The sequence below is a fragment of the Chiloscyllium plagiosum genome, chromosome 25 (assembly GCF_004010195.1).
Source record: "Chiloscyllium plagiosum isolate BGI_BamShark_2017 chromosome 25, ASM401019v2, whole genome shotgun sequence".
Classification (NCBI taxonomy): domain Eukaryota; kingdom Metazoa; phylum Chordata; class Chondrichthyes; order Orectolobiformes; family Hemiscylliidae; genus Chiloscyllium; species Chiloscyllium plagiosum.
This window is the reverse complement of record NC_057734.1, coordinates 50,117,509-50,130,480: the sequence shown is the minus strand read 5'-3', so window position 1 is coordinate 50,130,480 and position 12,972 is coordinate 50,117,509. Positions and strand designations below refer to the sequence as shown.

At 42.3% G+C, this 12,972-nt stretch overlaps 1 protein-coding gene across 3 annotated transcripts in view; it reads left to right on the top strand.

Annotated features, from left to right (window-relative positions):
* The window catches only part of dgcr2 (DiGeorge syndrome critical region gene 2), a 97,529-nt gene that overhangs the window by 62,873 nt on the left and 21,684 nt on the right, over nucleotides 1-12,972 (top strand). For all 3 annotated transcript variants that reach the window (XM_043716160.1, XM_043716158.1, XM_043716159.1), the window contains exon 8: nucleotides 713-916. In XM_043716160.1, the coding sequence (XP_043572095.1) occupies nucleotides 713-916 (204 nt within the window). The remainder of the gene's footprint in view (nucleotides 1-712; nucleotides 917-12,972) is intronic.

Sequence of the window (12,972 nt, the reverse complement as noted above, 5' to 3'; positions counted from 1 at the left end):
AAGGAGGAAGCACCATTGGGTGTGGGAAGACAGGAAGAATATGATGAGTTCACAGAAAGACATTTGTGAAAGAGCAAACAAGGGAAGTTAAACACCCTAGATTTGCCTTAAAAAGAGGCCATCCAAACCTCCAAAGGTGTTGCATCAGAAAGACAGGAGAGACTTTCATACAGCAATCAGAATGTGACCATATTTAACACTGCAAGGATCGGACAGCTTACTCAAGTTTAAACAAAATTACTGAATTTTGAGAGAGAGAACTTGAAGCATTTGAAGTTGGTGACTGGAAGTATGATTTGTTTTGACAGTGTGCAGGGCCATTGTGTATACTTGATGTGCAACACAAAATGGAAATTGCATCAAAGTAAATAGTGTTTTTTGCGCATGTTATTTTGAGCGTGAGCAGTTTTTAATCTAATTCATGGCTTTTTAAATCACCCTTCAGCCTTTTCTTGTTTTAGCACTTAGATCAGCTCCTGCAATCTCTGTATTGTGACTGTGTAATTGGCTGAGAAGACTGGGTTGACTGCTGGGAACTCGATATCCAGCTAATTGAAGTCATGGAATTGTGGAATTCTCCAAACATCTTGCACAGCTCTCACAGCTTTCATGGATGAGAGGAACATGGAGCTCTGCTGAATAAAGAGATTTAACTGACACGGTTACAAGCTCGTTTTCGGTAACTTGCATCTTACTAATGTCTGTCTTCTAGGTCAAACCTGTGTGGATATAAAAGACAACGTGGTGGACGAGGGCAAGTATTTCACTCCAAAGGGGAATGATCCATGTTTGAGCTGCACCTGCCATAATGGAGAACCAGAAATGTGTGTGGCAGCTCTGTGTGAGCGGCCTCAGGGCTGTAAACACTACGAAAAGGACCCGAAGGAATGCTGCAAGTTCACCTGCCTGGACCCAGGTAAAGCAGGTCAGGGGCAACACTTTCCTGTCCCGCGCTCCATTGTTCAAACGTGTAGACGTGATGGGTGAGTGAATGCAGGTCCTCAAGTGCAGCAGGGAAACACTGACTGGGGTTAAGAGCCTGAAGATTGGTGGACAGGAAGGAGACAGTGAGGTGAGCAACTACACATTCTTTGAGCTTTGAAGTGGTACAAATCCCCAGGTGGGGTTTGCCACGTGCCAGAATCTTATTTATAAATTGAAGAAGCAGAAATGTTCAGTGGAGGTGGGAGAATGTCCTTTCAAAACAGACATCAAAGATGTTGCGTATGAAAAGGAAATGGCCTGCAATGTATTAACTGTAGCTCCTTTTGAGTTTTTGAGCTTTAGTCATGAAATTGCAGCAATTTGTTACACATAAGACACTGAGGTGGGTAGAAAGTCAGTTGTGGTATGATTCCAAGAGAACAGAAGAATCTATGCTGATGTCCTCACTAATATTTATGCTTCAAACACCATTAATAAGACAGATGATCAAGTCATTATCACATTGCTGTTCTTGGGATCTTGCTTTGTGCAGATTAAATACTAGGTTTTCCAACATTATGCCAGTGGTGACAGCTTGCAAATGTTTGGCTGTGGAAAGTATTTGGAAGTCTTAAAATCAGGAAAGGTGTTGTATAAATGCAAGTTTCTGTTTGAATCCAAGCACACATAACCTAAGTGTTATGGTTATTCCTTCCCAGCTCCAATCACATTGCAGGTGGCACTTCAGCCTATGTTTTCCTGTTCTGTATTGTGGAATGAGAATTCCAAACCAAGGCATTGCTGGATCAGGTACCGGTGTAGGTCAGTGTGTTACAAGGATGGATGGGTGAAGGGGTCTTGATGCAAGGCAAGTCATGTTCAGCAGAGTTTTGGATGATCTCCAGTCCCTGCAGGTCTCCTGCTCTTGTCCTTTTTAGATGGTAGATGTTATGAGTTTGATAAGTGTTGACAATGGAACCTTAATCAGTTAGATTGGTGCATCTTGGTATTGTTATAAAGCAGAGGTTGACGCCCTCTGAGAACTAAAACTGAAACTCCCAAAGAAGAGCCCTAACCCTATAATCTGTAAAAGCGTGTGAAACCTGCTTTTCAACAACTTCTAATGATTAACAAAATAAACCCTTGATACTCACTTTAAAATCAACAAGTAACAATTTATTTATCTAACTCTTAACAGTGAACAATTCAACTAAACTATTGATAAACAATAAATCCCTTCTAACTATAAACTGTTCCTGAATAAAGCAAGATTTTAATGGTGTGCTGTTCCGAGAAATATACATCACACTCACATGGAAAAAACAGAATTTAGTCTCTCGAAATTACAGCCAGATTATGTGTCTTCTGGAATATTCTGTGCCTTCTCAATCGATTCTTGTATCAGGAATGCCTTCTCTGTCATTGGTCCATTGTTATTTAGATGGTGCTTTCTGTAGTACATAAATGAGATTGTGAGAGTCAGCAATTCTCTCTCGAGCTGAGGGCTGTTAGCTCTGGCAGATGGGCAGTTTGCTTTGGGGTCTTTGTCCAAGTGTCCCTTTCTTTTATACCCTTGATGACATATCAATATTTCCTAGAATATGATTGGCCCTATGTTGTCAAAACCATCAGATTTAAATTTAATAGGCTCTTGGTATCTAAGTACCTGGTTCAAATTGATTGGCTCAATTTTAAAGGTTGTTATCTTGGTTAAAAACTGCTGCTTGGCCTGTTAACTGTATGGCCTTTAGATGCAAATGTTTCAATTTGGGTGCTCTCTGTGTACTTGCACACTTTTAAGATGTTGTTCACAGACATCCATTTTAATCTCCAAACACAGAAAAAGTGCATGATCTTTTAAAGGGACATGTCTGTAGTATTTTAGAATTTTGTGTTTGTAAAATTGTAACTTCCAATCTACAATCACTCTATCCAACTTCGCAACAGTACACACTGTTGTTACTGCATCAAACTTCTTGAATATTAATATTCTTAAGAGCTGCATTCATCTGGGCAAGTGAGGAGGATTCCATCACTCATCTTGAATCGTTGCTTAGTAAATGGGCAGACAGAAGCTGAGGTAGTCACTGCAGAATTCCTCACCTCTGACCTACTCTTGTAGCCACAGTATTTATATGCTGGTTTAGTTCTGTTTCTGGTCAATGGTATCCTGAAGGCTTTTGACAATAGTGATTCAGCAGCAGTAATGCAGAGGCAGTAAATGTCAAGGGCAGTGGTTATATTCTCACTTGCTGGAGATGGCTGTTGTCTGGCACTTATGCAGTGTGGATGTTTCTTGCCACTTATCAGTTCAAGCCTGAGACAGAACCTTGTCCAGGTTTTGTGACTTATAAACCCAAACTGTATCTGAGGAGTTGAAAATGGTAAAGAACATTGTGCAGTTATCAGCAAATATCCGCACTTTTCACCTGATGATAGAGAGAAGGTCATTGAAGCAGCTGAAGATGTTTGGGCCTAGGACGCTACCCTGAGGACATCCAGTGTATCTATGAGATTGATATGATTCATCTTCAACAATTACAATCATCTTCCTGTATGACTCCAACCAATGGAGAGGTTTCCTCCAATTCCCTTCAATTCCATATTTGTTAGGGATTCACGATGCCATAGTCTGTAAAAATGCGGTTGTGCCAAAGGCAGTCACTCTCACCTCCTCTGGAGTTAAGCTAATTTTCTTTACACATGAGGTCAGGAGCCAAATGACCCTGGAGGAAACCAGAGCCTCAGAGAGCTTGCATCCATCACTTTGCTAATAGTTTAGAGTAGACTGATAAGGTGTAATTAGCTGGGTTAGATTTGTTTGTGGACCTTTGGAACTTTCCACATTGTCAGGTAGATGTCAGTTTCATAGCTGTACTAGAACAGCTTGGCTGAGGTACAGCCAGATCTGCAGCACAGGTCTTCAGTACTGTTACTGAAATGTTGTCCGGGCTTTTCGCCTTTACAGTATCCAATCCCATCTGCTGTTGCTTGATACAATGAGGAGTAAATTGAAATGGCTGAACACTGATATTTGTGATGCTGTGGACCTCAGGAGGAGGCTGAGACGGATCATTCACTCAATATTTCTGGTTTAGATTGAATGCTTAAGCCTTGTCATTTGCACTGATGTCCTTGAATATCCTAATATCAATGATGGAGATATTTGTAGAACGTCCGCCACCTATTAGTTCTTTAATTGTCTGCCACTGATGTGACAGGACTGCAGAGCTTTGACCTGATCTGCAGTGCAGAGTCTATCACATGTAGCTTCTGCAGCTTAGCATGCAAGTCGTCCTGTGTTGTAGCTTCATCAGGTTGATGTCTCATTTTTAGTTATGCCTGGTAATGCTTCTGACATGCCCTCCTTTAATCTGCATTCAGACAAGATCTGATGCGGCTGTGCTAGACATTGGTGAGGCCATTTATGGAATACTGCGTACAATTCTGGTGACCCTTTTATAAGAAGGATGTTAAATTTAAGGTGCAGGAAACATTTACAACAATGTTGGCTGGACTAGAGGGATTGAGTTGTAGGGAGAGGCTGAATAGGCTGGGGATCTTTTTCCCTGGAGCATCTGAGGCTGAGGGGTGACCTAAAAGAGGATTATAAAATTATGAGGGGCATGGAAAGGGTGAATAGCCAGTGTCTTTTTTCCTAGGGTGGGGTTGTCCAAAACCAGAGGACATAGGTTTAAGGTGAGAGGGGCAAGATTCAATAAGGACCTGAGAGGTAACTTCTTCACACACAGGGTGGTGCATGTGTTGAACGATCTATCAGAGGAAGTGGTGCAGGTGGGTACAATTACACCATTTAAAAGGCATGTGGATGGGTATATGAGTAGGAGGCTTTAGAGGGAAATGGCCTAAATGCTGGCAAATGGGACTAGGTCACATTTGGATATTTGGTCACCTTGGACATATTGGACTGAAAGGCCTGTTTCTGTGCTCTATGGCTATGATCTCCCAGCTTGATGGAAATAATAGAGTGGGTAATATATAATTACAGATTATGATTGAATATAATTATGCAGCTGATCATCCTCCAGTGTCTCGTGGATACTCAGATTTGAGTTAATAAATTTGTTTTACACAGTGGGACAGCCATATATTACCATACAGGATACTCTTGTTTTAAAGTCGGGAATTTGTCTCCACAAGGCTTGTGCAGTGGCTATGCCACAGATACTGGCAACTTAAGATCCTTACTTACCTTTGGGTCATAAGCAAATTTAGCAACAATGCATTTGTCTCTTCATGCTGTTGCGAAGTCGAAAGCATGTATGTTCACTTTAAAATAGTGTTTTCTGAAAATTGCAGTAAACTTTAAAGTGCAGGCTCAGCTGCCTGAGTGGAAAGGCTGGGAGATGGGCTGTTCCAAAATAGAAGAAAGTGAGGACTGCGGATGCTGGAGATCAGAGCTGAAAAATGTGTTGCTGGAAAAGCGCAGCAGGTCAGGCAGCATCCAAGGAGCAGGAGAATCGGCGTTTATGCCCGAAACGTCGATTCTCCTGCTCCTTGAATGCTCGCTGACCTGCGCTTTTCCAGCAACACATTTTTCTGTTCGAAAATAGAACCATGTAACAATTGGCTGTTAAATGGATACCTGAGTTTTGGTTGCTGTTGAGACAAGAATTCAAATTTAACCAGTTAGTTTAAAATATGCCCCGGATACCAGAAGCCAATTATAAGAATTTAATGTGTCACGGGGAGTATATAAACCCAGCATTTTGAAAATTAGAGGGAGAGCAACTGGCACCGAATAGAGCAACTGTCTTAAAGCTAGACAGCTCTCTGCCCATCTAAAATAAATGTTGCTCTTAAAGAAATTAGAAGGTACTCTCTACCAAAGGTACCTTTTCATGGAAAACATATTTGTAGTAAAAAGAAAGGGAGATCAGCGGGGGGGGGGGGTGATTGAAGACCGCAGAGAAGGCAAAGACTATGTGGTCTTGAAATTAAGTTAATGTAATGTTTAATAAATCTGTTATTTGAACAGCACTTTTTTATAGAGTTGGAGTCAGATATTTAAGGAGTTAAGATAAAGGGGGGCTCTAATTTGCTAAAAGTTATTGTTTAGTGTTCACTATTAAGAGTTAGGAAAATAAACTTATTTATTTCTTTAACTAGTGAAAATTAGGATTTCTCTGTCAATTACATTTTAACAGATTGCGAGGTGAGGTTTTAATTAACTGAGGGATTTGACCTCCACATCATAACAATGCAAGTTATTGCTATGAGTTAAAGTAGTTGAGATTTTAGCACTGACCTCAGTGGCTCAATTAGTGACAGCTCATTGTGTCATTGACCCCGACACTCTGCTTTCTGTTAGCTACCCAATCTTCTGTCAAAGCTAACCAAGCTGCTCCCTACACTGGAGCCTTTCTTGTGTAGTAATTTTTGATAGAGTACCTAAACAAAAGGCTTGTAGAAATCCAAGTACACCATGTTCACATATTCACTTTTCTCCATGTTGTTACATCTAATTCTTATGGATGTTGTCTTTCTTACTGTGTCACCAAGCATTCCTTCAAGCAATGTTAACACAACTGTGCAATCTTGAGTATTGCTGAAAAAAGACATGTATTGTCAAAGCTTCTCATCTTGTATTTCGCAACATTACCAGTTCAAGGGCTTTTTTAATTTACTCAGGTAATATGGGTATCGCTGGCTTTTATTTATACTGGACATTTATCCTGCATGGGAGGAGAGTGCTCTAGTTCTTGATTGTTCCATTGGGAACAGTCTGTCTTTATCTACTGTAATCAGACCACTGGTAGATCTGAATAGCCACATCAAATCTCTTAAACTTTACTTTTCCAAGGAGGGTGGCCACAGCTTTTCGAAGCTATGTTCCAGAAGAAACATTTTTGGGAAGTTTTTCTACGCTCCTTGAAACCTTCCTAAAAGTGGCCGCAAGAATTGGACTCTGCTACAGTTTGGGCTGAACTGTGAATTTGTTGTAACTTCTGTACTTTTTATGCACTTTTATATAAAAAGCTCAGAATCCTATTTGATTTGTTAACCACTTTTCAACCTGTCTATCATCTTCAGTGATTTGTGCATGTGTGCCCCAAATTTCTTTGTTCTGCTTTCCCTTTAGAAGTTGGATTTTATTTTGATCAAAATGAATCAGTTTACATTTCGAAATCAATCTTTATCTGCCACATCTCTGCCTGTCTGTGTCCTCTTGACATTTATCACCAGTCTCCCTACAGTTTGCAATACTGCCACATTTTGTGCCATTTTCTAATCTTGAAATTGTGTTTTATATTCCCAAGACTAGGTCATTAATATAGATCAGGAAGAGTAGGGCTAGCCTTTGCGAATCTCACTGTATTCCTCCTTCCAGTCTAAAGAACCCTTGAATCACTAAAACCAAGTTGGGGGATCAGTGATAGTAGAGAGTGTGGTGCTGGAAAAGCACAGCAGGTCAGGCAGCATCTGAGGAGCAAGAGAATCAATGTTTTAGGCATAAGCCCCAATCGGGAAGGGCTGAACTTTCATCAGGGGATCAATCATGGTTCATTGAAGAGTGCCGAAGAGCATGTCAGGAGCAACACCATGTGTACTTAAAAATTAGGTGTCAGCTTGGTGAAGCGACCAAACAGGAGTATTTGCATGCCACACGGCATAAGCAGCAAGTGATAGACAGAGTCAAAGGACCAATAGATCCGGTCTAACCTCCAAAGTCCTGCCATATCCAGTTGTGAATGGAGGTGGGCAATTAACTCACTGGTGAAGGCTCCGTAAATATCTTCAGCCACAAGTGTTGAGTGGATGATTCATCTTGATCTCCTTCAGTGTTCCCCAGCATCACACATACCAGTTTATAGCTAATTCAATTCACTCCACGTGATCTCAAGAAATAGTTGGAAGAACAGGATATTGCAGACACTGGCCTCTGACAACATTCTTGCAATAGTACTGATGACGTGTTCCAGAATTTGCTGCTACTCTAGCCAAGCTCTTCCAGTACAGTGGAGAAAGTAAGGTCTGCAGATGCTGGAGATCAAAGTTGAAACTTTATTGCTGGAACAGCACAGCAGGTCAGGCAGCATCCAGGGAACAGGAGATTCGACGTTTCGGGCACAGGCCCTTCAGGAAAGAAGGGCCTGAAGAAGGGCCTGTGCCCGAAACGTCGAATCTCCTGTTCCCTGGATGCTGCCTGACCTGCTGTGCTGTTCCAGCAATAAAGTTTCAACTTCCAGTACAGTTACAACATTGGCATCTACCTGGCAATGTAGAAAATTACCCAAATATATCCTGTACAGAAAATGCAGGAACAAATCTAACCCAGCCAGTTATTGCTATCAACCTACTCTTGATCATCAGTAATATGATGGAAAGTGTCTTCAGCAGTGCTATCAAGCTGCACCTGCTCAGTGATGGTGAGTTTTGAGAAGATTTGAAGCTCAGGTTGAGGTTCTGGATGTAGGTTTGCTCGCTGAGTTGGAAGGTTTGGTTTCAGACGTTTTGTCACCATACTAGGTGACATCATCAGTGAGCCTCCAGATGAAGCCCTGGTGGTATGGCCTGCTTTTTATTTATGCGTTTAGGTTTCCTTGGGTTTGTGACATAATTTCCTGTGGTGATGTCATTTCCTGTTTTTCTGAGGTGGTGGTAAATGGAATCCAAGTCAATGTGTTCTTTGATAGAGTTGCGCTTGGAATGCCATGCTTCTGGGAATTCTCGCGCATCTCTCTGGCTTGCCCTAGGATAGATGTGTTGTCCCAGTCGAAGTAGTGTCCTTCCTCATCTGTATGTAAGGATACTAGTGAGAGTGGGTCATGTCTTTTCGTGGCTGGTTGATGTTTATGTATCCTGGTGGCTAGGTTTCTGCCTGTTTGTCCAATGTGGTGTTTGTTACTGTTCTTGCAAGGTATTTTGTAAATGACATTAGTTTTGTTTATTGTCTGTATAGGGTCCTTCAAGTTCATGATCTGCTTTGTGGGTTACCAGGATGTCAAGGGGTCTGAGTAGTCTGGCAGTCATTTCCGAGATGTCTTTGATGTAGGAGAGAATGGCTAGGGTTTCTGGATGTGTTTTGACTGCTTGTTTGGGTTTGTTGCTGAGAAATCGGCGGACTGTGTCGATGAATATCCATTCTTTTTGAATACACTGTATAGGTGATATTTCTCTGCTCTTCGTAGTTCCTTTGTCCTGCAGTGTGTGGTAACTCGTTGAAATAATAATCTAATGCAGCTTCGTTTGTTGATGTTGGGATGATTGCTTCCTGGGATGAATTTTGTTGGAGGTCAGTCATCTCAGCTTCAGAACATTGCTCAAGAGCTCCTTAGGATAGTGTCATAGGCCTAACTGTCTTCAGCTGCTTCATCAATGACCTTCCCTCCATCATAAGATCAGAAGTGGGGATATTAGCTGATGTTTGCACATGCTCACTTGTAAATAGTACATTCCCGACTCATCAGATACTGAAGCAGTCCATGTTCAAATGCAGCAACATCTAGACAATATCCAGGCTTGGGCTGACAAATGGCAAGTAACATTCACACCACACAAATGCCAGACAAGATTATCTCCAATAAGAGTCAATCTAAACACCACCCCTTGACATTCAATGGAGTGACCATCACTGAATACCCCATTATCAACATCCTGGCGGTTACCATTAAAAAGAAACCTAATTGGACTTGCCACATAAAAAGTGATTACAAAAACAGGTCAGAGGCTAGGAATACTGAGCTGAGTAAGTCACCTCTTGAGTCCCCAAAACCTATTTGCCATTTGCAAGGCACAAGTCAGGAATGTGATCGATTATTCCTCACTTTTCTGGATGGGTGCAGCTTCAACAATATTCAAGAAGCTTGACACTATTCCGAGTAAAGCAATCTGCTTGATTGGCAATATATCCACAAGCATCCACTCCCTCCATCTCTATCGCTCAGTAGCAGCAGCAGCATGTACTATTTACAAGTGAATTGCAGAAATTATCCAAAGATCCTCAGACAGCACCTTCCAAACCCACAAACACTTCCATTGAGAATGACAAGACAGCAGATATATGGAACTTAGAACATAGAAAAATACAGTGCAGTACAGGCCCTTTGGCCCTCGATGTTGCGCGATCCGAGCCCACCTAACCTACACTAGCCCACTATCCTCCATATGCCTATCCAATGCCCGTTTAAATGCCCATAAAGAGGGAGAGTCCACCACTGCTACTGGCACGGCATTCCACGAACTCACGACTCACTGAGTAAAGAATCTACCCCTAACATCTGTCCTATACCTACCACCCCTTAATTTAAAGCTATGCCCCCTCGTAATAGCTGACTGCATACGTGGAAAAAGGTTCTCATGGTCAACCCTATAAACCCCTAATCATCTTGTACACCTCTGTTGTTGTGTATCTGTTTGTCGAGCTGGAAGTTTTTGTTGCAAACGTTTCGTCCCCTGGCTAGGCGACATCATCAGTGCTTGGGAGCCTCCTGCGAAGCGCTTCTTTGATGTTTCCTCCAGTGTTTATAGTGGAGCGCTTCGCATCAAAGAAGCGCTTCGCAGGAGGCTCCCAAGCACTGATGATGTCGCCGAGCCAGGGGACGAAACGTTTGCAACAAAAACCTCCAGCTCAGCGAACAGAACCACAACAGCGAGCACCCGAACTACAAATCTTCGCACAAACTTTGTACACCCCTAAACCTTCTTTTCTCCAATGAAAACAGCCCCAAGTGCCTCAGCCTTTCCTCATACGATCTTCCTGCCATACCAGGCAACATCCTGGTAAACCTCCTCTGCACCCGTTCCAGTGCCTCCACATCCTTCCTATAGTATGGCGACCAAAACTGCACACAATACTCCAGATGCGGCAGCACCAGAGTCTTATACAACTGTATCATAACCTCAGGATTGCGGAACTCAATTCCTCTACCAATAAAAGCCAGTACGCCATATGCCTTCCTCACCGCACTATTTACCTGGGTGGCAACTTTCAAAGATCTGTGTACATGGACACATGGATAATGTCGATAAATGTGAGGTTCTCCACTTCCGTAGCAAAAGCAGGAAGGTACATTATTATCTGAATGGCTATAAATTGAGAGAAGGGAATGTACAATGAGATGTCTGTGTCTTTGTGCACCAGTTGCTGAAGATAAGCATGCAGGCAATAAAGAAGGAAAAAGATAAGTTGGCATTCATAGCGAAAGGGTTCAAGTATAGAGCAGGGATGTCTTGCTGCCGTGGTAAAGTCACACCTGGAAGCACTAGATCATACAGTAAAGATGCATTTATCTGCACACAAAAAGCAGGACAAAGACAACTTGGCCAGCTACCGCCCCATCAGTTTACTCTCGATCTTCAGCAAAGTAATGAAAATTGCCATCAGCATTGATATCAAGCAGCACGTGCAAGCAGCATTAACCTACTCACTGATGCTTGGTTTGGGTTGTGCCAGGGCCAATTAGCTCCTGACCTCATTACAGCCTTGGTTCAAACATGGTCAAAAGAGCTGAAACCCAGAGGGGAGGGGCAAGTGACGGCCTTGATAGCAGGGTCGCATTTGATTAGGAATGGCATGAAGGAGCCTGAGCAAAATTGGAATCAATGAGTATCGGGGGCATACTCTCCCTGGTTGGAGACACAACTGGCACACGGGAAGATGTCACATGTGCAGTGATTGAGGACTCTGGGTCCATAATCAATGCTGTTTAGAAGGAAGAGGGGGAAGATCTCATTGAAATCTATAGAATATTAAGAGGCCTGGACTGAGTGAGCGTAAGGAAAATGTTGTTATTCATAGGCCCTGAGGGCACAGCCTCCAAGTGAAGGGATGACCTTTTAGAACTGACTTAGTGAGAAAATAGGTCAAATAACTGCTTTATTAGCTAAAGCCAAAACAATAAGGGAGATTTACATAGACACTTCTCCTAATTAAATCATAACCAGGTGAAAAAATTGGTAAGGGACATCAGGTGCTCTACGTGTGACATCTGGCAACTCTGTCAGAAAGTAACTCTGATCTCCAGCATCTGCAGTCTTCACTTTCTCCTATCTGACAACTCTGGGAGAGTTCAACTGTCCTAGATGGTTACATTTGGAGGAAGTGTGTCTCAGCTACAGTTTTTAACAGATTGTTTAAATTAACTGGCACTCAGATGAAGCAGGTAGGAGGCCGAGAGGGTCATAGACATCTGTTTCAGGGAGGTAGCCATAACCAAGGCTGAGGCAGATAGATACAGGATGGTCACAAGGGAAAAGCAATGCAGGAGGCCCCTGTGGCTATCCCCATCTCAAACAGGTGAGCTACTTTAGATACTGTTCAGGGGGACTGCGTATCGGGGATGACAACAGCAGTAGATAGAACAGTACCAGCAGGGGAGGTTGAAGTGCAGGTAAATAGTGGTAGTCAATGACTCAATAGTTAGAGACACAGATAGACATTTCTATGGCCACAAACAAGACACCAAGACATGTGTTGCCTCCCTGTTGCCAGAGTCAAGGATGTCTCTAAGCATGCTCAGGACATACTGAAGAAGGATGGTAAACAGCTAGATGTCATGGTACACACTTGTACCAATGACATAGAAAGGAAGAATGATGAGGTCCTGCATGGAGAGTTCAGGGAGCTTGGCCATATGTAGATTGGGATCTCTTCCAAGTTAGTGGGATCTGTACAAAAAAGACAGGTTGCATTTTAACTGGAGGGGCACCAACATCCTGGTGGGGATGGTTACTAGTGCAACTTGAATGGATTTATACATTAAGGCAGAGGGTTAGGATCCAATGCAACAGGTCATAAGGTATGCAGTCAGTAAAGACTAATAGGACAAACAGGCAGGGTCAGTCTAATGATTATGGTGAGAGAAGGATTCATAAAAGATCAAAATGTGAGTTGCAAGTTGGAGTAAATGACAGAGGTGAGGTTCAGTATTATGAATGAATAAATAAGGATGGAGAGTATGGAAAGCGTGGTGCACAAGAAAATATTGAAAGAAAAAGACAAACAAGTAGGATTGATTTAAAAACCTTGGACCCAAACACACACAGTATTCGGAATAAAGTCAAGGAGCTGATGACACAGATACA